A 25,368-nucleotide genomic window follows, 5' to 3' on the forward strand; every position below is an offset into this window, starting at 1 on the left:
TTTCATTTGATTCATTTATTGCAATAAAGATATACAAAGTATTTGTAATCATAACTGTTAAAATGTTAGAAAAAGCATATCTGTGACTGTTAACAGTACAGTGAATCAAATCATTACTACTTCAACCAGCCAGGTTGATTCCATCCATGTTTGTCAAAGCTTGGCATTGCTTTTTTTGATCTTAACCAGGTCTTTGTCTCAAAAGGCATTGAAAAGATAGTCAAAAAATAAAATTTAGCTAAAATTAAAAGGCAAGAATACTAACAGAAAACCATGCAAATTAATTTTGTACTGAATCCAAAATATTACACAAGAAAAACAGAAAAAGAAATTCCAGATCTAAAATAAATACTTTCTTCATACTAAATGAAACATTATTAGACTATGAAGATTATTTACAGGTTAGGCCATGTTAGTGGAAAGGAGGCCAATGTCTGCAGGTTTTTAGGATTGTGATTACTTTATTATGTTGGAAATCTTATTAAGTCACTTTGGTTCTGGAATGAGCGGGTGACAGGGATCAGGCTAAGAAAGAATAACAGTGGATTATGATCTCAGAAACGCTGCCTTAAATCTGAAATATTAACAAATGACTTCTGATCTGTGGAATATTCTCCAATATTCTTTATAACCTATTAATAAAGAGAACCGATCAAATCAATAGGCACAAACCCCAACTATTTGTAAAAGTTATATTTTGATCAAAATGTGACATATCAAAGACAAAGATTTCCTATAGGTCAGACTGACAGGTATATGTATGTGTATATGCTGAATATAGGTTTATATATTTTCTTTAACATACAAATACAGAATAATGTTTGTGCATGTTTTCTTCAGTGTTGCTCCAGAACAGAAGGGAGAGTGATGGCTCACATTATGGCAATGAACATAAAGTCACATCTTTATTCTGTTTAGTACACAAAAGTGATTTCAAACATCAAAGCTAATTTCTCTTTGAGTACAGGCTTAAATAAAGTCCAGCTTGTTCTGTGCATTTATTTGTATATTCTTCAGTTAGTTCATATTGAAGGCTCAATGGACATTTATAGAATTCACCATTAACAGCTCAAAATAGCCTGAAGTGTACAGCAGCTGCCTGGGATGGATAATTATCATACTGCTTATGATAACTGGGGAAAATGATTGATAAGAACTGACTTATGGTCATAAGGATAAACTTGATTATGTTTGGAAAAACTATAAATAATATAATTGGAGTTGTTACTATTGCTGTTTGAGCTGTTGGTTCCATGACAGTATCAATCAATCAATATCATTACATTTGAAAATGTGAATGCTGTTTAGTACCACAACTGCACTACACAATGGACCTGCTGTACTGTTTGGTAATGGGTGTCTTGGCTTTACAATAGTTTGGATTTGTGGGGATATGAATGAAGGGACAGATGTATCACTAAGACCAGTGAAGAACACATTTTGTGAGCTGCATCTTTGAGAGAAAACCTGATTTTTAAACAAACTTAAAACTAATTCTGAAAGGTCTAGAACATTCCACTTTGATAGAACAGTCCTCAGAGTGGGAATGCTTCCTACAACTTCCCCAAACACCAGAAATGAGCTGGGAAGTTTGTCCCCCCAAACAGAAAGAAACCACCTTAATCTTGTCTTCAACATTGGAAAGTTTTCCTTAGACAAACAGGAACATCCTCTCTCACTTCTTCAGATGGGTATAATAATGGTACAGGTGCTTTGATGATTTCTCAGGACAAAGTGTCTGGAACAGTGTGCAGGAGAAGCACAGAAGGATGAGTGATAAAGAACTAGTCTTATTGCTGTCTATGTGGAAAATTAAATACATGAAAATGAGCAATCAAAAAAAAAAAACATCTGCTCACTCGGAAGCCGGACTTCATTATACATACATTACATTCCACTAACCTAAGCATTGGTTGACATTCTTCTTCATAAATTGCATACAATCAATGACTGATTACAAGGGAGCTACAAGGTGAATATTAAACTTGTTTAAAAAAAAAAGAACACAAGACTTGAAGAGTTAATCAAAACAGAATTGAACTCGACTTTACTGATGAAAGCCATCTCTTTATCTAAAACTACATTGATCAGCAAAATTAGGAGCTGTTCATCTGACTTGCAAATATGAAGACCTAAATCACTTTCTATAGTCGAACAATCTGCAAAGTCACATCAATTCTCTTATTTCTTAATCAAATGGACTTATTTACTTTAGTCAACATTTACTCAGAATTTGAGCTGAAAGGTATCGCCTCACTCTGAACTAAGTCTATTCCTGATCTAATCTATTTTTTAATTTGACAGCAGAAGTACACCATTAAAACTGTACTTATTGACTTCTAATGATTGCATAAGCAATAGATGTTCATTTATTAAGCTTATTTTGTAAAAACCTTTAAAAATCAGCCAAATTTTACTTCTCCAAGCATAAATTACAGTTCTATTCGAGCTTTGTGTTCTACATCTGACCTATTTTTCACACCTCAGAGCAGGGAAGTTCTATATGGCTTTTAATGGAACCATGGTACTGCTGCTTGGAGCCAATGGAGGATGTGTTGAAGGTTCCCATCAAATGAAGCAAGGCTCCTCTGCACAGAAAACCACTGGACTAGAACTTCAGCTCACCCGCTCAAATGCATAGAGGTACATCTTCACGCTCAGTCAAGACATTTTCTGGATGTGGGGAGGTGTGAGCTCTGTGAGAACAGGAGGACAACAGTCCACAGTGCAGCCTGATGGGAGCGAAGGAGCCCAGTAGGTTGACATGACAGTGTATATCAGTGCCAAATATTATACAGTCAGCGGACAGAGAACTTCAACAACAATGTGCAGTAAAAACCAGAGCACACCAAATTCAGCGACACTACAGATGCATCTACATAACAAATGAGCTAAGACTGAAGACAAACCACGGATTGCTTCCACATTTATCCACAAATCACACAGCCACTATGGGCTTTGGAGAAAGGAAAGCATCATTAAGGCAAGGTTTTAATTAGGTCGTTGAAGAGAGTAAAGTCTTTAGAGGGGAAGAACAGAAACAAACATTACTCAGCAGCTTCCAACCAACAAGGCTAATTATCATTAGCTTCACATCTTTGCTAACTAATGGCATGTTTAATTTGAAATAAAATACAATCTGATGCAGGCACTGGACCCAAACGGTCAACTGTGTCCAATAACAGGCTATTGAAAATGATCAACAGCTTTACAATGGAAGACCAGCAGAGTTTTGAACCATAAGCAGATTAGATGAATCTAAAAACCAAATGACAGAAAGGCTTCATGCAATCAACCCCCAAAGCTAAACTGATTCAACTAAGAAAGAGTTACCATAAATGCATTAAAATGATTACTTAACCACCAATAATATGGATCATATTGTTTATCTGATTAGAGATTCAACTAATTTCATCAGATCCAACCAAAAGGCACATCTGTAAGGCTTTAGAATGTGTGGTTCTCTCCAATGTCTAAAACAAATAAACTAGGTGATTATTGCTAACTGGTCCTAATAACCTCAAAAGATATTCTATACCATAAGGAACAAAAAACCACAAATATAATGAATTGTAGCCTGAGAGAAAAGAATTTGAACAGAAATGACAACTTATGCACGAAAGTTGAAAAAAACTAAAGCTACAAAAAAAAAGAACATTTGGAATAAATAGAAAAGAAGGGAGCCAAGAGGGCAACCTTACCAATAATTTCCACCCTAACCCTGAAATTCCTTCATCAACGTCTCAACCGGTATCACTTCCTTCTTTAGATCAACAGTGGCTGTGTTTTCTACAGTCTCTGGAGTGTGATGGTGCACCTTTTATTTTGGGCTTTAACTGGAACATGTGTGGCTTTGCTATCAGCCGCAGAAGTGAATGTGAGACTTAAAGACGCAGAATTTTTCCCTGTGCTAACACTAAGAATAGAAGGTGAGGACACTCTGGTGGTTGCCACGCACGAGGAGGATAGGAGGCAGGTCCTTAGACAGCACCTCCAGCCAGGCCATATAGAGGGCACTAGAGACTGCGCCCTTCCGAGCTAATGGCAGGCTCCTGGAGAGAGGAATAACAGTTAAAACAAAGATCTAGTTCTTTCATACTTGGGCTACAGCGTTGGAATGGACACACTGTCACATTCATGAAGTGGTGCTACAACCGACAATCAATGGTGAATGCTGACTTACATGACGATGAGGTTGGCAGTGCTGGAGTGTTCCTTCAGTAGCTCATTGAGCCTGATCTGACGATTGGTCTGGAGAACAAATACAACACACAGTTGGAAAACATTCCTCTAGATCCCCCCACTCAGACTCAGGGTGTGAGGGGCAGGACAATCTCACAGATGGAAACAGATGCATTTCATCATGCCTTTTTGATGCTGTACTCCTTTATGTTTTCTCTGCTAATTGCATAAGCTGCGGTCATTGTTGTAGAATGATCTGTAAATACAACAATCATCCAGGCTCTTCAAATGTCAGTGTGTCATGTGAAGACGTCAAGAAAACAACTGACGGCTTATGATTTAGTTTGAAACTTTGCAGTGACTTTAGCAGCTAGAACCGAGAACAGTTGTGACTGCAGGCAGTATATTACAAGTTAGGTGGGTTGCCAGGCTTTACACGCCCTTTTTCCCCCAGGCTAAGCGTTTCTTGTTTTTGTTTTTATTATACACAAGAAGAAAAAAAAAAACACAATTCTTTATTTGTTTTAAATAAGCCATACTGCAAGCATTGAGCATATCACTGGCAGAGCAGAATTGTTCCTGATAGTTGATCGGGGCATGAAGCCGAGAGCACACACCAATCACACCGCTGGCACCTCTAGCATTAGCCACCTTGCACACTGTCGCGGTTTGATCCCTGAAGTTTACCTTGGTGCAGATTGCCTCATAATTGCGCATCACGCTGGCTTTATTTTTTTATTCTTATTTTTTGAGTGACACGATGCATTGAACGGGCGCCATATCAAATGTTTTGTCAACTTAGTGAGGCAGCAATGCTGTGCATAGAAATCAGAAAAACTTTTTCCCTAAAGCACAGGCAACCAAAACAGTCTATGTCTCTGAAACTCAATAGACATGAAATGGAAGAGCTACTAAAGCCACATGAATGAAATCTTCCATTTGTCCCTCTGTGTCCAGCAGAGAGATGTGCAGTGCAGCAGATTTCTCATCATGCAGGGCCGGTCCAAGGTTGCATGAGGCCTTGAGCAGAATTTGATTTAAGGGCCCTTCTTGCTGCTAAAAACATCAGCACCACTAACAGCATTTCACATGGATTTAGTAAATTCTGGGAGAGGGGTTCTAGTTTATTTGGCCAATCGTAAAAGTGATAATTGTAGTTCCTGAGATGTATTTGTGAACAAACAGAGCTTAAACTTAAAGATTAAACTCATAGCATCAGATTGTGGTAACCAAACAATCCAACTATGAAGATTGTTCTTAAGTAAACTTTGCCAGCTCCTTAAAATCTTACATTTAAACCACCGGGCATAGCTAGTTTCCTGGGGGAAACCCTGGGACTGGCATGAATCAGAAACCTTCTGATGTCTGAATGCTGCCATTGATCAGGTAAGTTTTTATCTGCTGATGTCCTGCTTTAACTGGGTAAAAGTCATGTGACATATTCCTGCAGAATGTTGACCAAGATTTGATTGCGTAAGCTTGATCTTGTGACCGGATTGGTGACGTTAAAAGTTAGTGTCAAGCTTCACCAGGACCTCACTGTGTTTGAGATGACATAGAAGCAGCATGTTGAGTGTACTGCAGTGAATCAGTGTGTGATTTACTGCAGCACACAGTGAATCACACTCTAATTCACTCTAATGCAGTGCATCAGAGTGAATCACTGCATCATTCTATTTTACCATGCAAAAGTATTTGCATGGTAAAATAACGAAATAAAATATTATTGCAGCATTTTCCTTCCAAACCAGTGAATCAGAGTGTGTGTGCTGCAGACCTTGGCGCGGTACAGTTCCAGCTCATTGTCTGTGATCCTCCAGGGTTCGCTGTTTTTCAACCTCTCAGCTGCCTCCAGTTCCATGTTGTCTTCCTTCAACCGATAAGGTTCAACCATCTCCTCAAAGGTTGCCACACTAAGTCAGAACACAGAATTTGTGGTTAACAACATGATATAAGCCACAGACTTCATGGTACAGCCACAGTTACCAGAATGTGACATCTGTACAACAAAAAAGTCACACTGGCTTCTGAGTGGGATTGGATGATATTCTTAGGATGTAGGTTTAAATAATCATATATGAGCAGTGATAAGTCTTCACCCATGTCAACAAACATAACGGACAGGAAACCAATCTGCTGCTTTTTGATGTCCCTTAGAAGACCAACTTAAAATAATAAGTGAAAACAGGAGGGAGGGAAAGCTGGCATTTGAATCTTTAAAAAGCAAGAAACACTGACATGAAACATATTCTGTCACACTTTTTTACAATTAGGAATTCTGGAGGATCCAAAGATTAGTTTGAGCTTGTTGTCAAAATACCCCTTTGCTGGTAATCAATGATGATATATTTTCACCACCAGATGGCAACAGTGAGCTGAACATTTTCTAATGAAACTTACTTCTAACACACTAGGTTTAAAAACACTTAAACACAGCTGAAATCTGAACAACAAATACCTAAAAGAAGACAAAAATGTGTTCCTGTTTTTCAGAGAAATGTGTTGTTTTTTTTCTCCACATGTTTATGTGATTGTCTCTGTGACCTCAGTGGGAACAAAAATAACGTATGTGTTTGACATTCTAAATGTTTAAAAAGCCTCTTCTGTCCCCATTTATGTGAACAACCTGCAGAATGTTGAGGCAAAACTATTGATCAGCTGATACCAAGCACATGTTTGATGTTGCCTTTATTGTTGCCCAGTTTTTAACTTGGCTTTAACTCATTCAGTCCTAAAGCATCTTTTAGAAAGTCTAAAATATAAAGGTCAACCATAATACAAAAACTCTATTTATTTCAAAGTTTGCATCTCCAGAAAATATTGAGTGGATGAGACTTTGAAAGTAGAGCCAGACTTTAGAAGTGACCTAGTCAAGTACAGATGAAATGTTCTCAGAGCAAGGCGAGATGATGGTGAGGATGACATGAAAATGACTGAAAGGACAAACTTACTGTTCCTTCTTGGGCTTGGTGTTGATGTCCCCCAGCACGGTGATGTCAGAGAAGTCTATTCTGAACTTGCTCAGTAGAGTTGCCATCCTGCAAAAAAAAAAGTCATTGTAAGTTTTGTGTTTTGTTGCACAGAGCCGCAGAGTTCACCTGGAACTGGAGCTCATTTATTTCTGCACTGACTTCAAAGGAGCAGAATGCCTGACAGAGTGAGGCATCGGGTGTGCTGCACAGCACTTTTGTGTTATCATTTCTCTGCCATGCACATGTTGAATATTTCATGTCTTTACACTGACAGTTGGCATAGCAACTTTACAGTGGTAGCACCCAGTCTGTAGCGCCTGTCTACTTTCTTTTTTCACAATTTCAGCTTGAGAGAACCCCTGAGGTACACAGCACACAACCAGAATGGAAGCAAACAGTGGTGGGTGGTCCCTAGTGCACGCAGGGGCACCTTCCCAAATGTGGAGGGTAAAAAATAATCTAAAAATGATCTATAAAGAATTGTATCATCAAAGCCTACTTTCCTTAATAATGTATGCCTAAATGAAATCTGATTTACACAAAATTTCCACCAAACGAGTCATTGTGAATTTCCCCTGATAGAAACGTTTTGTGTTGATGGCGACAACTGCAGGTTAACAGTAAAGCTAGGCCGAATTCTCCATCTCAAGTAACAGTTCAGAAGATTTTTCAAATGGCAGGTAAGCTGTTGGTCAGTGTGTTTTATTGCTCTTAGCTTCCATGGCGCTCTGTTCTGTTTCACTGTTTACTTTTTCCTGCCATCATTTGTTTTTTGCTGATTATCATTTATGAACACTGCGGTAATTTATAGATGTTTATGTTTTTCTGGTTAGTATAATGTTAATGCTGATCTGGATCAATGTTGCTAAGATTTCTTTTTTTTTTGTTAACGATAATGCTCTTGTTGCCTTGTTGAGTTTCTGTGCTGTCATAATAATGTTAATGTTTGGATATTGTTATGTTTGCTGGTTCAAATGATTGTTCTGATGTACAGGGAGGAGCTAAAGTCCTATTTTCTGACTCAGGTTTATGAAAATCTATATGTGTTTGTTTTTAGCTGTGATCATTTAATCTATACCAATGTGTTTCAGTTCTTTTAGGAAGAAAGGTCTGTTGGTTTATTGCTATTAGTTGATTCTCTTCAGTTTTAATATGTTTGTTCAAAGTTAAAATTGAAGACAATCTTTGGTGTTTTTCACAGTTTTGAGTCTGATTCAGAGATGACAGTGATTTAATGATTAACTACTGTATATTTACTGAAGTTACATTAGATCTTTTATTTTAGTTAAATAAAATATAATTGTAGTGGTTTTCTTACCATTCATTTGAATTCTTTTACTGGAATAGGGAGGAAAATCTATTGGCACATCAGCCTCACAAAATAATTTTTTTTTTACCAGCCGCCTCTGGAAGCAAACTACGGAAACACTTGGAGCCCAGTAAAGAAGACTGATGATGAGAAGCAAATGAAGCAGTTAAACACATCAAAACTTAGATGAGTGCTGCTTGATGTACTGGTATGAAACGATGCAGTGAATGGAGGAGAAACAGTGAAGTGCTTTGTGTTTGTTCAAAGAGCCTGCATGCAATCCTTTTTGTTTAAAACTGAGAAGAACAAAATGCATCCAGTATTGTACAGATGAAAGGCTCTGCTGCTACTGTAGCACCAAATTAATTTTATCCTACAAAAGGAAGTGGGAGGCAGCTGGAAGAACCATGACAGACTATGGAAGTGAGAGTGTGTACCAGAAAACACTGTAGGAAGGGTCATCCATACATTAAAAAACCATAATGGCACCAAAGTTTAGCAAATCTAGTCAATGGACAGTTTAATTTAACTAGCTTTGTGGAATCTAACACTTATCTTTATATTATAAATTCCTGGTGGGAGCAAAGTGGAAATCTGTTCTGACAGGTTTACAACTTGTGTTGTCGGCTTCTACCATAGAAAGCATTCCTCGGTCTCGTTCTTAAATAAGTTTCCTTGGAAATCCAGCTGCTTATTTACAGACTGAACAGAGAGTGCACGGATCACATCAATACAGAGTAATAAAGAGTTTTTATAATCACAGGATGGGACCCAGCTGGAAAACTTAAAATTATCCAAAATACCTCATTTCAGCAGAAACAGGAATATTGTGTCAAGTATTAGATTTTGCTGGAATTGCTCTGTAACCCTGACTGTCTCCAAGTATTTACTCCAAACCTGTATGTTCTCTGGAACATCTGTCTAACAAACATATCCAACTTCCTACCTTTCCTGTGGTCTTTTTTCTCTTTCCCCTCTAAGGTTTCAGACACCATTAAGTATGGGATAATGGAAGTTAGCAGCCTTGCAATAAAAATATCTGCATCTTGTACTCAGATTTGTGTTAAACTCTTAATGATTAAACTAGACATATTAGAGCACTCTGCCAGTCACTGACGAGACAGTGATGTCTGATTCTTAACATAAATAAAGAAATATGATTTTATAGTGAAACAGTAACAGCTGTAATGAAGTAACCCAGAAGAAGACCGACCCCAGCAGAGACAGGATGTTCCCAGGATGTGTTGCGCTCTTTCAAACACAGCAGCTTTGATGGTTCACCTTCTTGATTATAGGCAAAAATGCTATTTTTAACAATGAAGACTACTTTCCAAAAGTTTTGACATTAGGTGATTTATTTCCTTCCTCTTAAGCTAACAAGAAAGAGCATTTTTATACCAAGCAGCTCCTTTTAGTAGCATGAAACATTTGCAGCCTAAGTAACTTTCTGAAAACCATATAAGAGTTGCAACCAGCATGTAGAGAAGTTTCTCCAGATCTGAGAGGATGTCTTATCAAAGTTACACTGCCAACATTAGTAATAAATGGCATCCATTCTTCAAACCTATAGCTAACTGTTGTGAACACATCCCCTGCTCCTACAGGAGCTGTAGATGGAACAAGAGCTTCATGCCAACATCTCCATTTATCTCCAGTTGGGGTTATGGTATCCTTTTTACTAATTTGTTAAAGAAAATTACTTTAAAAAAAACTTCAGTTGTATTTCATGTCATTATTAATTACCCCAGAAGTAGATGTCCAGATGTTTTTATGTAAACGATATGAGAAAAAGCAGTTTTTAACAGTGACAGGTGTTAAACTCAAAGACTTTAAAAGTGTGTTTGTAAGCACTGAGAGCAGAACTGCTGGGGAAGAAAGAACTTCATACTTTCAGTAAAATTCACTGCATCTCAACTGCTTTTATAAAGTCAGTCACAAAAGCTGGAGTAAAGGGCAGGAAAAGTTGTCAGGCCTTACGCTCTGCGGTCATGATCAATCCTGTTGATCTTCCCTCCAATGAAAACACGGATCTTGCAGTCCTTCCACCTCTTCTTGTTGGTTAGCAAGTATGGGATCAACAGGGTCAGACCTGATCCAAGGAAAGCAAACCGATCAGCTTATACAAACATGAAACCAACAAAACCTAATATCAAATGTGTGCATTTTTCTCAAAAGCACAACCCATTAAGAATGTACTGCTTATAAATGTACATTTAGAGTTTACATACTATTTCTCTGATTTATAGTTTTCAATATACCTTACCTGTAAATCTACACTGTATAATTAATATAATAAATATGAAATAACATTTATTTCACACTTCTTGTTTTTTATTTTGCATATCAAAATCTTCCTCACTGCTCAAAAGCGATGAGTCCGACTTGTAAATGATATTTAAAAAAGAGGATTTAAAATTGGGTGAACCGGAACAGAAAGAGGTATGAATCCTGTCTGCATCCATATCTGAAGTGAGAATAATTTCATCCATACTGCCTCGTAGGGTGTCAATGGGCTGTAGTAGTGACAAATGATGAGGATGACATGTGCCTCAGGCCCATCATGTTTTTACACTCATCTGGAATCTGATTAGCATACCGTTTCTGTCAGCTCCATTAATGAACACAGCAATGATTGAATCTATTGGAACAGCTCAGGAATGTTTTCCTACATTCAAGATTTGTTTCAATAAAATCACAATGCAAATGTGATTTTATAAGTTAAATTTTTAATGAACATATGTTTTTCTTCTGGATGTAAACCATCAGTGTTTGGTCTAGTGCAAGTATGTGAAAAGAGTGACCATGCCCATGTTCTTATTTAAAAGTTTTTAAGTACACAAAGTCTGTCTTCAGATAACTAAAATAAAAATGAAGAACTGGAACAGCTCCAGAAGGCAACAGAGAAACTTTAATGCAGTGGTGCCAAAATTCAGTCCTCGAGGGCCGGCATCCTGCATGTTTTAGTTCTCTCCCTGGTGGTAGTAAACTTTTCAGCATGTCATTGTTCTTCTTAGGCTTCTAATGAGCCATCATTTAATCCAGGTGGTTAAACCAGGGAGAGAACTAAAACATGCAGGATGCCGGCCCTCGAAGACTGACTTTGTGCACCACTGCTTCAATGGGACAAGGTTCTTTTGGTTTGTGGCTGCAGTTTACTGATCTCTGGCTGACTTCCTTTACCGGACAAGAAGTCCGGTCCCGTCTCACCTCCATCATCAAACAGCCACCAGACATCCACTGTGCCCTTCCCCTGTTTCTGCTGGAACTGCTGACTGGCCTCCAGCAACCTCTGGTCAGACACATTTAAAGGAACGGTTGGACTCTTCTTGTCTGTAAGGCAGACAGACACACAGCACATCCAATCAGTAACAGCAAAGTGACAATTAAGGGTCAAAAAACTCAGATGTTTAAAACTTTTCATGTCCATCTCTTTATTTTGAGAACCTTAGCCTTAATGGGGAACTATAATGAATCAAAATGAAGTCACATTGAAGCAGAGGAGAAACACTGTTAACACTGAGGAGCCAACAGACAGCAGCTGAGATGTTTCTGAAGCAGAATTAGGATCCTGGAAAAGAACTGTAGGAAGGAAGAAGCTTCAGATGCTTTGGAGAAACTGAAATGTCACCAAAAAACGATAACTACCGAGTATCTGAAGTGAGATAAAAGTCATGTGATGCAGCAGGACATCAGAGACTGAGTGGAAACCAGAAGAAGTTTGAGACTGATCAGGAGAAATGACTGTTCTCCAAGCCAAGTAGCTAGCAGGCGGAAGCACAGAACAAGCAGAGACTGAAGACAGAGACAGCAGGATGCAGGGCAGAATGTTAGTAGAAAAGATTTCTAAATCTACTGTGAATGATGAGGTGACAGGATGAGAGAGGATGAAGCATAAAAATGGAAGAAAGCCAGCACACAGTAGAAAATCTCAGGGAGAAGAAGTTGAAGGCAACAAAATGAAAGGGGTCTCCTGCCTTTTTTCAACAGAGGTTGAGTTGTAGCTTTGCCATCTTCATCATCATCTGGGAAGTATGAAACAAAAGAACAAAAAAGAGAACATACTTAATGTGAAATGCTGATTTGATGAACCCTCCAAGTACCAATGATGTTTCGCTGTGCTCAGGAAGATGTTAGTTAATAAAAAACAAAGGAAAAAAAAAAAAAACATCCACAAGTCAATTGTTTGCCAGTAAGTTACAATGCAGTAACCATGAAGTGAACAGAAAACCTAGGAAACAGAACAAAGCTCAACTGTTCTCCGTGGCTTCTGGAAAATTTCTCGTGTCCGTCATGAACAATAAAAGCTGAAGCAGGAACTCTGAGCCAGAACTGCCTTGTTAAATCAAACACGAGTCCACTGCCTTTTGTAAGCAACATGTGAGTGTCTTAAATAGACATGAATCAGTTCTAATTCTTCACACTTCTACTTCACCAAGACTGTGCTTGGATTAAGGTGAATGTTCGCATGATGACTCAGTGAGGGGCAAGGCTACAGTTCTAAGAGGATTAGCCAATAAATGGTTTTAATCTTCATTTTGCTCTTCTTTGTATGATCACTGAGACAGCTCCTCCATAGTACAGGTTCTGGTCAAAAAAGTTTAATATCATGAAAAAGTTGATTTAAATCAGTAATTCCATTAAAAAACTGGAACTTGTATATTATATTCATTCTTTACACACAGACCGATATATTTCAAATATTTTTTTCTTTTAATGTTGATGATTAACTCACAATTAATAAAAACCCCAAACTCAGTATCTCAGAAAATTAGAATATTACGTAAGACCAATACAAAAAAGGATTTTTAGAAATGTTGGCCAACTGAAAAGTATGAACATTAAAAATATGAGCATGTATAGAACTTAGTACTTAGTTGGGGCTCCTTTTGTACAGATAACTACAGCAATTGGGCATGGCATCGAGTCGATCAGTCTGTGGTACTGCTCAGGTGTTACGAGAGCACAGGTTGCTCTGATAGTGACCTTCAGCTCTTCTGAATTGTTGGGTCTGGGTCTTTCTCTTCACATAATGCCATAGATTTTCTATACGGTTAAGGTCAGGTGAGTTTGCTGGCCAATTAAGAACAGGGATACCATGGTCCTTAAACCATGGGATAAACAGGGATACCATGGTCCTTAAACACAGTGCCAGAGCACCAGGTACTGGTGCTCTGGCACTGTGTGCAGGTGCTAAGTCATGTTTGAAAATTAAATCTGTATTTCTATAAAGCTAGTCAGCAGCAGGAAGTGCCCTAAAACTTCTTGGTAGATGATTGCATTCACCTTGGTCTTCAGAAAACACAGTGGACCAACACCAGCAGATGGCATGGTAACCCAAATCATCACTGACTGTGGAGATTTTGACTGGAACACAAGCAACATGGATTCTGTGTCTCTGCTCTCTTCCTCCAGACTCTGGGACCTTGATTTCCAAAGGAAATGCAAAATTTAATTTCATCAGAGAACATAACTTTGGACCACTCAGCAGTAGTCTAGAGTCCTGTTTGTCTTTAGCCAAGCTGAGACGCTTCTGATGCTGTCTTGTTCAAGAGTGGCTTGACACAAGGAATGCGACAGCTGAAATCCATATCTTTCCTGTGTGTGGTGGTTCTTGAAGCACCGACTCCAGTTGCAGTCCACTCTTTGTGAATCTTCTCCACATTTTTAAATGGGCTTTGTTTCACAATCTTCTCCAGGATGTGGTTACTTGCTTGTCCACTTTTTTTCTACCACATCTTTTCTTCCCCTTCACCTCTCTATGAATGTGCTTGAACACAGAGCTCTGTGCACAGCCAGCCTCTTTAGCAATGATGTTTCTGTCTTGCCCTATTGTGCTAGGTGTCAAAGGTTATCTTTTAGACAACTGTCAGGTCAGAAGCCATCCCCATGATTGTGTAGCCTACAGAACTAAACAGAGAGACAATTTCAAAGCATTTGCACGTGTTTTGAACTAATTAGCTGATTAGTGTGTGGCACAGGGTACTTCAATACTGAACCTTTTCACAATATTCTAATTTTCTGAGATACTGACTTTGGAGTTTTCATTAGTTGTCCATTCCAAAAAGAAATAAACATGTGAACTACATCAGTCTGTAGGTAATGAATTATTATAATATACAAATTTTACTTTTTGAATGGAATTACTCATTTAAATAAACTTTTTCATGATATTCAAATTTTTTGACCTCCACCTATATGCGTGGCTCTTTCTGTTTTGGTACTAAGTAATTAATGTGACGACGAGGTGTTTGTCCCGCAACTAGTAGGTTGCCAGTTCAGTTCCTACTCTGTCCGCCTTGGGCTCCATGCAACATACTTGCAGGGAGCTGCACGGCAGCTTTGCCTCTGTCAGACTGACCCAGAGGAACTGTGGTTACTATCCAGAAGTTAGCCACTATCAGTGTGTGAATGACTAAATGACTGTGATGTGAAGCGCTTTGGAGTCCTCTGGGCTTGATAAAGCATTCTACAAGCACAAGCCATTTACATTCTGAAAGGAGAATATTCAACATAGGCAATAAGAAAAGAAAAATGTAGCTTTACCTTCTCAACTTCAGGAGCAACAGACAGTCATATTGATCTCTGATTTAGAATAGAATAGAATATAGTTTATTGATCCCTAGTGGGATCAATAAAGTATATTATTTGTTGAATGCTACTCCATCTTGGGTAATAAGATTTCATCTTTTTGGGTTTTCACAGCAACCCATCAGAATATATTCAAGACAAACTGGCTCAACGAACACTGGATGGTTTTACTCCTTTACGACCCTACTCAAAAATATTTCAAATACTTTTCATCTGGACATCTAGCCTGGTCAGTGCCTTCTTACGCAATTCCACTTACTTCACAGTCTTGGCTTTCTCCCATTGACTTCAATTCCTCCAGTAGAATTTCGACAGGGCCAATCAGAAGGAGGAGTTGTGACAATGACATCGATTTTCTGTGCCGTTTTAGAATTGTAGTGTGCCTGTAGCTTTGCAATGGAGGAAGAGAACGAAGCCGTTCATGTTCAAATATTGAATTAATATCATCAGCCGCCTCTTTCAGCTCAGCACTTCTCTCTTCATTGCAGGCAATTTCCAGGAAACTTCATTCCATTACATAAGCCACGGACAGACGTTAGCAATTGGGTAAAATTTAAACCCTCAGAGTCTACACCTAGAGGAAGCAATCATTTCTCAACAACCAAAAGCACACACCCTCTGTAGGAAGCAAAAAGCAGTGTTGTACAGGAGGCTTGTTTTTATATCAATGTTTTGGTTTGGGGCAAGTAAGTGAAACGAGTTATGCTTGGCTTTATGATAGAAGGCACACTTGTCGGCACAATTGCCTCATTGCTGAGAAGGGCCTTTCTGTGTTGAGTTTCTATGTTCTCCCTGTTCGGTTCACACCAAGTACGTTAGATTCTCTCCCAAAATCCAAAAGCATGCAGATTAGGATAACTAGTCTCTTAAAGTGGCCTATGTGCGCATGTGTGTGTAAACCATGTTTTCATATCCTTGCCTGTCTACATTGTGGGGACAAATCCTGGTCCCCATGAGGGAAAATGCTGTTTTTGGGTTAGGGGTTAGGTATGTGAAGATTAGGCTTAGGGTTAGGCTGTAAGGAATGGAAGTTAATGTAAAGTCTGTGTGTTCTGCGTGTACGTACCCACGTACGTACATACATGTTAGTGCTGCCCTGTGATGGACCCCACCTCATGCTTTCTGATTGCTTGGACCAATAACACAGTCTCATTGGACAAACATTTAAATCATAAGCTTTACATTTCTCAAAAATATACATTTGAATGACAGGATAAGAATTACAGATGAAGCAGTAAACAACACTTTCTCAAGGTACTGTAAATTGTGCTTTCAAAATGGAAAGACAAAAGTTTTTCAATTTATCCTACGGTAACAGTACTGAAAAAACAAGTAAGTATCTTAAGATTCTGAACTTTCCTCTCTAGTCTTAATAAAAGCAAAAGCATGGTTGTACTGTGTGCAAAACTATGGGAACAGTTGTGTGACTATTTCAGCTCTACAAGTGGCACTTTTACATTACACTGTTGCTATCTCTCCCACACATGTATAGACAAACACACAGTGTTGCCAAAAACATCTGTGAAGCAAACACAGTCAGCTCAGCCAGCGGTTCTTGGTCTCTAGGTCACTTCCTGTCTGGGCAGAGCTTTAGTGTATGCAAAGGGGGTTAGAGATTAGCAGAGCTTTCTCGCAATAGGGTTGAATTGATTAGCTAAATGAAAAGCTTTACTACAAACACACATAACACACTAAAGAACTACGGGTGTAATAATTTGCTTTGTGATATTTCCCATCTGCTATGTCTGTGTCTCATCTACAGCAGCTTCCTGTGTGAGCTGCAGGAAATGAGCTGACTGACCTTTCTGTACAGCTGGACTGTTCTGCAGGCTGGTGGTCTTTGAAGACGGCTTGGATGAATCACAATCCGAGTCTTTGCTTGTGTCAATGGACACAATGACGTCCTTAACTCCTGAAGACTTCTCCTGGGAGGACAACAACTCATCTGGCAAAAACAGCAATTTAGAGCACAGATTGAGCGGAAGCCAAAACAAAATACTTAAATTAGAATAAGTACCACATGGAGAACTAAATAATTTTCAACTTTTCAAATTCGGTTCAGATTATTCAGTTCAGCTAATTCAGAACATGTATTCTCAAGGTCAAACGATGGTTAAAGTTTAAAAAATATGCAATTGAATTATTATTTATGCCAGTATTTTTTGCTGCTGTGATGCTTTCATGGTCCACTGGTAGTAGTAATAATAATAATAATAATAATAATAACAGTAGGTGGCAGTAATCTATTAAATTGTTGCCAATTACACAGCATTCCCAAGTTCAGCTCAACATCTGCCTAAAGCAGGGGTGTCAAACTCCAGTCCTCAAGGGCCGGTGTCCAGCAGTTTTTAGATGTGCCACAGGTACAAAACACTGGAATGAAATGGCTTAATTACCTCCTCCTTGTGTAGATCAGTTCTCCAGAGCCTTAATGACCTAATTATTCTGTTCAGCTGTGGTGCAGCAGAGGCACATCTAAAAGTTGCAGGACAGCGGCCCTCGAGGACTGGAGTTTGACACCTGTGGCCTAAAGTCAGAAAGGACTTTCCCAGATTATTTTTGAACAGGTCACTAAGTGGAAGCTCCAGTCAGGGGTTAGCTGCATGTTTCCAGCCAGAACATGTAGCAAAGTGTAACCCAGTGTTAAAAACAAAAATAAAAACTGAATAGATGTTGATTTAATATCTTCTTCTACAACCAGATTAAAAAGTATAAATAGATTTCCTGTCTTATTCTACAATCAGAGTTAAAAAGTAATAAAGTTAAAAATAAGTTCATAAATATAAATAAAAAGTGCTAAAAATCTTTAAAAACTGTTAAATATGCCTTTAGTGATTGCTTTTAGTGATGGATTAAACAACCAATAGCTGGCACAGTCTGATTTTACATCAGCCAATAAGGTTGATTGTCCCGCCCTGCTGACACTTTGCTCAGATTGCATCAGACATGCTTGAGAGCGCAGAGCTGATGGTTGCTTCCGCTAATAGCATGGAAGATCTTGTCAAATTCGATGAAGAATTTTGGAAATCGGTAAGAAAAACAATGTTAAAATAGTTCTGCCAAATATACGATTCAAAATAGTAAATCTGCTTTTATTAAATCTCAGAAAGCTTCCGGCTGAAACCTGGAAAAATCCCCGTGTAGCGTAGCATCGGACCATCGGTGAGTGATCGCATGCGCTCAGCAGTTAGGTCAGTAAATTTGCTGAAAATTGGCTAAAATCCCTTAACTGATCAAGTTGAATAAAAATAAAATTGTATTGTAAGATTTTGTATTATTATTATTGTGTATCGTAATTTTTCTATGTAATTGCACTTATTTTTCAATGGCGCTAATTCAGTTCATGGTGCTAATTCATGGTTCATGGTGCTGTAATGTGCTTTTCTATTACTTAGGAACTTCCTATTCCGAGTATTGGTTTATTAGGTCAGAGCTAATGTGAGCATCTAATCCACATAATGTTAAATATAGTGTTATAGATGTACTTCATTGGCACTTTTAGATTGATCTTGTTCCAGGTCAGGTTTTTTTTTGTTATGGTGCACTTTTGGCCTGTAGTGCCCAGAGACCCCAAGATCACCCTCTCCAGAGCTTGGATGGCGAGCCCCAGCCCAGAGGACCAAGTGAACCCGTAGATGGTGACTAGGGCTGTATAATTATATCGATTCTACTATATCTATCCATTATCCAGGTTCCTCTCCACCCCTATCAAAGAATTTGTAGGCTACTTTGCACTGAATGTTATTGTTGATGTTTTGATTTTTATGGTTGTTTCTGTATTTATCATCAAAAATAATCTCCCAGAGAACAAAAAAGCCATGTGAATAGAAATTATTTTTACAAGCGTCTGCAAAAAATGCAATGAATGGACATTCAAGTTAAAATCGGTAGGCCTATCAGCAGCCAGAGTGGAAAAAAAATATTCTTGTTCTTAGACTTAGACTTAGACTTGACTTTATTGTCATTTTGCATGCACAGGGTGTATACAGAACGAAATTTCGTTGCATACGGCTCAGGACAATGTTTTGAGGTTCCAATGTTATGAGGTTACTCCAGAATAAAATAAAATACAGTATAAAATATGAATATAAATATGAATATAAAACATAAAGTGCAGGAATGACAGTAAAATAGAAGTTATTTAGCTATGTACATGTGCAAGGTATGAAGTGGAGACCAGTTTTTGAGTGCAGTCCAGTTAAGAGTTCAGCAGTCTGATGGCAAGTGGGAAAAAGCTGTTTCGGAACCTGGTGGACCTGCACCGGATGCTGCGGAACCTCTTTCCAGAGGGCAGCAGGGAGAACAGTCCATGGTGGGGGTGTGAGGGGTCACTGACGATGTTTCGGCCTCGGGACACGCAGCGCTGGGATGAAATGTCCTGAATGGAGGGAAGGGGGGCCCCGATGATCCTCTCTGCTGTCCGCACCACTCTCCTCACGTTCTTCCAGTCGGAGGCGCTGCAGCCTCCACACCACACAGAGAGGCAGCTGGTCAGAATGCTCTCTATGGTGCTTCTGTAGAACGTCTTGAGGATGGGCGGGGGCAGGTGTGCTCTTCTCATCCTCCGCAGGAAATACAAGCGTTTCTGTGCCCTCTTGACCAGAGATGTGGTGTTCACAGTCCAGATGGGGGGGGGGGTCTCTCTCTAATTGCGCAATTTTTGTTTATTTGTAAATGTGGATCCACAATGTTCACTATATTAAATTCTACTCTTTCTTATAGACATTGTGTGCTGTCCTCTGTTGTTGCTCACACCTAGGCTCCCACGAATTCAGAATCTTCTGATTAGGTCCAACTTCCTTTATACTTGTGTAGTGTTGGTATTAGTCATTGAAGTAAATTATCTTACCTGCCATCTACTATTATCAGGGTATTTGAAGTGACCTTTCTTGTGGGTTACAAAAGGCATGATTGTGTGTAAAGGTTGCTCTAAATTTTAGACATGCCTATTTAGAAATTTGCGCTATGTTGCAACACTAAAGAATTTTTAAAAAGATGTGATGGGTGGGATTTGATTATTTTGTGTCTAATTCTGAATGCCTTGCTCATACTGGCCATATGGGGAATCAGTTTTTTATAAAGAGGCTCTAGTGGCAGGGGTCTTATACCTTGTCCTTGGATATGAGACACATCCAGCCCCTCCTGCAGCCGCAGAATAACAGCACCATACTGGAAATCAAAGGCATCACTGAGGAGGACAAAAAAAAAAAACACATGGTGACAGAAAAGAAGGTCATTGACTGCATCAAACCATCAATGGGCTTGTGAAATAAAGGCCAGTTGAGCAAAAAAAAAGAAAAGAAAAAAAAACCTTAGAAAAAAATAAAGCAAAGCATTTGGAGCTCAACTGATTTAAACCCAACACTGTAGCTTGATCTCTGTATCATGTCGGCCTCCACAGCTACATAAAATTAAAAAAATTCAAAAAAAATCTGAGAGTGCATAACTGTATGTATTAATTAGCTCCACTGATGCAGGACAAGACTATTTGTAACTGTCAGGTCTAGTCTAGACCGTCTAAACTTAAAATCACCACCCTTCATGAACTCTTAGTCGAGTCTTTCACACGCAATCTCAAGCTTCAATCATAAGAAAGATTTGCTACCTATTGCATTATTACAAGGGCTGCATTGTTCTTCCTCCACCTTCACCCCTACTTTGTTTTCTATTTGTTTTAATATTAACCATGTTTAACCATAGCTGCTCTCCATTTTGATAATCTTCTAATACAATAGCTGCTAAAGTGAAATGGGAGTTGGCAGGTCAAAGCTTTACAAAAGCTAGGGTTTGGAAATTTGCCAAAAAATTCTGATTGGTGCACCTGTTTTTTAACTGAAGCAAATTATCCTATAATGCCCCCTTTTATTTATAGGGGTAAAAAGATAATCTTTGTCTAGTTGTAAAAAGATGCAAGATACCAAAGAATGGCATCAATAATGCCATTCCAGTGGAGGGATGGCGGAATGACAGAGCGGAGGGGGCAGACTTGGAGGACAGGGAGTGGTCTGTTTCTCCTAACGTGGCCAGAGGAAGGGAAAGAGAGAGAGCCATGTTGTTTGAGCAAGATCGACGCTCCAGCTCTGAAGAACAGGAGATCTGGCAAGATCTGAATAGTTTTTGATGTTTAGTATGGCATCTATAATATCAAGTGTCATGTGTCTTGATTATTTATAGTCAGAAAAAAAAAACTAATAAAATTGAGTCTTGATTAAAAAAAAAAGAAGCCTCAGTTCAAAATCGACCTGTAATGTAAGTATTGCTTTAGGTGCTCCTACTTACTGGATCATATTAATGTAAGTCTCCACATTCATCATGTCACCATCTCTCCAGTCATTCTTGAAGCCAAGCACCAGTGTATTTGGCCGGAGACGACCCAGACCCGCAGCCTGAAAGAACAAAAGTTCAAATCACTGAACATCACCCTCACTTTTATCTGGCTTTAGGCAGAACAGCAGCAAGCACTACGAGTATGACTGGTTGCATAGGTTTAGACTGCCATTTCAAAGTGTAACAAACATCTTTTTGAGCAACAAGTTTCTAAATGCTTCTATTGAATGAAAGTAGTGTTCAGTTGCATGCTTATTTTGGGGGCAAGTTGTGGATTAACCTAATTAATACATGGACTTGTCATTTTTAGCTTTAGCACTTGAGTTTGAAGATTTAGTACTATTGATGACTGACCATTAAAAATGACCTTCAAAATTGCTAGGATTTAGCAATTAGACTTAAGGGGGACCTATCATGTAAAATCAATTTTTTTGTGTGTACTTTGGATGCATAGAAGTAAAAAAATTATTAAACTTATTCTCTCCCGGTGCTCTGTAGATATCTTTATATTTTTTGGGGTTATATTTTTCAGTCTGTTCATTTTTCTCTTTTGCCTATAACATTTTTCTTGCCTATGACATCACCGCATATGACTTTCAGCAAATCAAATTTGTGAATCCACCAATTTAATATTTTTTCTTGCAGCAATTTTGTAGTCCAAATTCAGTTATGCTGAAGTTGCAAACAGACGAGTCAAAAGGTTCGATTACAGCCCGTATTAACACACATAACTCCTTACATCGCCCCTGGCATCAGAGCCTCTTCGAAGTGTCTGGTCAAATTTTATTTTTCTCAGGAATGTTCCCACAGTGGGAAAAGTCTGTTTGAACATGAGTACTTCAGCAACCTGCGCCAGTATCAAGAGGGATTTTCTGAAAGACTTCGTCTGATTGAGGGTCAGTTCCTTATCTCTATGGAAATGAGGGACACAGCAAAGTGGTAAGCTGCTAATAACGCTAAAATAAGAGCGTTTATTTTAGATATGAATTTAGTGTGTTGATAATGACGTCCTGGCCATGCGTTCAATAGTATTCTGCTTCTGTTAGCACTGTGTGCTAGCTGTTAGCTGCCTCTTTGAGAATATAATTGTACTTCATGTTTTGGATATAATTATTTGGCTTTGTTTTAGCCATTTTTGTCTTGAGGAACAAAAATTATCCAAATGCATTCAGTGACGTTCTTGACACTCACCTTAGCTAACTCCTTAATTATGTCAAGGCTTTATTTATTTATTTACTTTATTTATCATCTTAGGAAATAAGTACATAAAACACCAGCATTATTGTTGGAATGGTTAAAGAACCAATACAGTTTAAGGTAATGTTTCAAGGTAATGCAAGAACATTAGATAATACATGAATTGCTGCTCACAGACAAATAGAGCCTAGGAAAACTGAACTAGTTTCTCACCTGGAGCAGGTACTGGGAACCCTGTCTCAGGTCCTCAGCAAACACTGGTGTGTAGAAGGCCTTGGTCTCATTCCTCATTAGCCAGCGCTGGTACCGGGACTGATCTGCTGCAAGGTCTTTGAAGTTTGGCTTTCTATAGCCCTGCTGGAAAACAACAGAACCTTCCATTCATCACTGCTGATACATAACTCCATGTAGAAATCTTGTGCTTATTAAATACTGAGCTAATCTACCCTTTGGCTCAACGTTATGGCTCATGGAAAAATTAATGGGATGTTGCAAATTAATGTAAACAGTATAAAATTATGATTTTATAAATCAGCCTTAATTTTGACTCTTTTTTTTTTCTTTAATGAAGAGCGGGTGAACAATCCAGCTCTTCAGCCAGGAAAGTGTAATGCTATTAGCTGGGAATGTTTATGCCATTTAACTTGAGCCAAGTTCCTTTTCATACCTAATGGAAGCAACAGAACCAAGCAGGAGAGCAAACAAGAGGCCACAGCTAGAGGGCTGCTGCCAGTGAGAACTGCACAGAGGCCGCATTCATCCGCTCGCCAAGGCCTTTCAGTTGTGAAACATTTATGCCCAGCAGGGGATTTGCTAAGCATGCAAACACAACAACTTATTTGCAATTATGGATAACTGATGTTTTTACTGCAGAGGTCTCGTTATCTTGTATGTTCTAAGTTTTTCCCTGCTGCAGTATCACACCTGATCAATTATTCCCTCGGATTCCCTGAGAGATCAGAAATAATTCTGTCACTTGAATCAAAACTGCTGGAATGTGGAAAACTAAAACATGAAGGCTTTTCAAACTCCACTGTAGATTTTACAGCAGATCGTATTATATGGCGTTTAAAACAAATGACCAAAAACAAATCAAGATTTCTGTAGGAAGGTTAAAGCAACTGTCTAAAGGTCGAGTCACAGGTTACAACAGACATTCAGAAAGCGCCAGAATTGTCTGGTTTCCTTATTCAACACATGGTGAGAACAAATGTTTTTCACTTCTATGAGAACAAACTTTGTCCATACAGTTGAAAGGTAGAATAACATGGATGAAGCAAGGACAAAGATTTGGTTGGCAAAGCTTTTAGAGGGAGTGTTGTACTTAATCATCTTCTCCTTTGGATTGGCCCCTAATTTTTTTCCATCTGTTTTTGGCGCCACCCTCTGATTGCATGCTCACAAAAATCTGGGTAACATGAGAACATCCACAAAGACTCCAGGCCGACTCTAGGGTATACTGCTGAGATATATGTCACACATGGAGGTAAGTGGACAGCAGAGCTGACTATAAGGTTTGATTTGATCCAAACCATCTTAGAAACAGTTTTAAAGATTATATAAAAACAAAATGGAAAAAGAAAAAAAAACCTATTAAAGTGAAAAGAGTAGAACCCAGCTCTCTCTGAGGCTCTTTGCAAGGATGCTGTATTATTTCACCTTAAAACTTCCCATGTGTCAGCTGTCAGCTAGATTCATAACAACAGGAAACTTTGATCAAGCAGAAAACTTGGAGCAAGGATACCACAACCAGCAGCAAAGTGTGGCCACAGATCAAGAGTCACTAACAATCTTTAAACAGCCTCAATCACTTAACACTACTGTGAAAATAAAAGCTGCCATTTTGTGGCCAGAGTCCTGGCTTAGAGTGGCCATGAGCTCAATCCACAGTGAAGGTGACAGAGTGTTGGTGGAAGGAGTCAAACGACCGAGTAAGACTGGGAGCTGCTCAGTCGTTAATAGATGTGATTGTTGTTAGAGTGACAATTAGCCCTTTCCATTATATGTCCAAAACATTAAGTATGTTCACAAGCTTTTATTGAACTATACAATTTTCAATCGTCAATAATTTTCCCCAGCTCATCTTTATAAACATGAAAAAGGGGAAAAAAACAGAACTCACCATGCGGACATGGCCACAGATCATAAGGCCGACGTTCTTTGTAAAGGTGTGAACAAGATCCAGGAGAGCAGGACGAGAGTTGGGATACCCTGTCATCACCAAGCACTGCGGTCTTCAAAGGAAAACAGAACAAACAATGTAACAGTGTGTAAAGATTTGGCATGTTAACACGCATTTTTTATTTTGGTGTACTGCGTGACATTTATGAGATTAGAAGGTTTCAAATCTGCTGACTTTTTTGTGACCTTCACACAGGGATAATCTTAACACAAATTAGGGGCAGAGTAGCGCACTTCAAAGAACATACTTTAAGCAAAGGGATTTATTAGAAGCAGAGAAGGGAGACAAGCACCTAAGAGGAACAGGTGCCTTTAAATCCCTGCTTGTGCTACCATGGGAACAGCCAGTGCCACATGGTTACCAATAAGTCCACAAAAGCAACCCTGTTACTGTGCTGTGTGCACCCAAACCTTCAGGAATAACAGTATATTAGATCTTTACTGGTATAAGTAAGACAATACCAGTAAGACAAAACCAGCGTGCATTAACTTTTCTAGTACTGCTAGAAAAGCAGAAAGTTCAGTAGTTTGTTTACCACAAAGGAACTATTTCTTCTGCCAATTAATCTGAAAAGCACTGCAACGTCATTTCCACACGAGAGTCAGTTGTTA

General features: G+C 38.8%; 1 protein-coding gene across 4 annotated transcripts in view; it reads right to left on the bottom strand.

Annotated features, from left to right (window-relative positions):
• slc12a2 (solute carrier family 12 member 2) overlaps window positions 1-25,368 on the bottom strand; it is a 76,316-nt gene continuing 50,948 nt past the window's right edge. The window contains exons 16-27 of one of the 4 annotated variants that reach the window (XM_032568995.1): window positions 24,698-24,809; window positions 22,789-22,929; window positions 21,331-21,437; window positions 20,160-20,239; window positions 16,853-16,996; window positions 12,438-12,485; window positions 11,671-11,793; window positions 10,441-10,552; window positions 7,134-7,220; window positions 5,960-6,095; window positions 4,184-4,251; window positions 1-4,052 (exon numbers count right to left, since the gene is read on the bottom strand). In XM_032568995.1, coding sequence (XP_032424886.1) covers window positions 3,917-4,052; window positions 4,184-4,251; window positions 5,960-6,095; window positions 7,134-7,220; window positions 10,441-10,552; window positions 11,671-11,793; window positions 12,438-12,485; window positions 16,853-16,996; window positions 20,160-20,239; window positions 21,331-21,437; window positions 22,789-22,929; window positions 24,698-24,809 — 1,294 coding nt within the window. In that variant the 3' untranslated portion in view covers window positions 1-3,916. Of the gene's footprint in view, window positions 4,053-4,183; window positions 4,252-5,959; window positions 6,096-7,133; window positions 7,221-10,440; window positions 10,553-11,670; window positions 11,794-12,437; window positions 12,486-16,852; window positions 16,997-20,159; window positions 20,240-21,330; window positions 21,438-22,788; window positions 22,933-24,697; window positions 24,810-25,368 lie in introns of all 4 variants that reach the window. The other 3 variants (XM_032568994.1, XM_032568998.1, XM_032568997.1) reach the window with 3 other exon arrangements.

Source organism: Xiphophorus hellerii, chromosome 8 (assembly GCF_003331165.1).
Source record: "Xiphophorus hellerii strain 12219 chromosome 8, Xiphophorus_hellerii-4.1, whole genome shotgun sequence".
Lineage (NCBI taxonomy): Eukaryota > Metazoa > Chordata > Actinopteri > Cyprinodontiformes > Poeciliidae > Xiphophorus > Xiphophorus hellerii.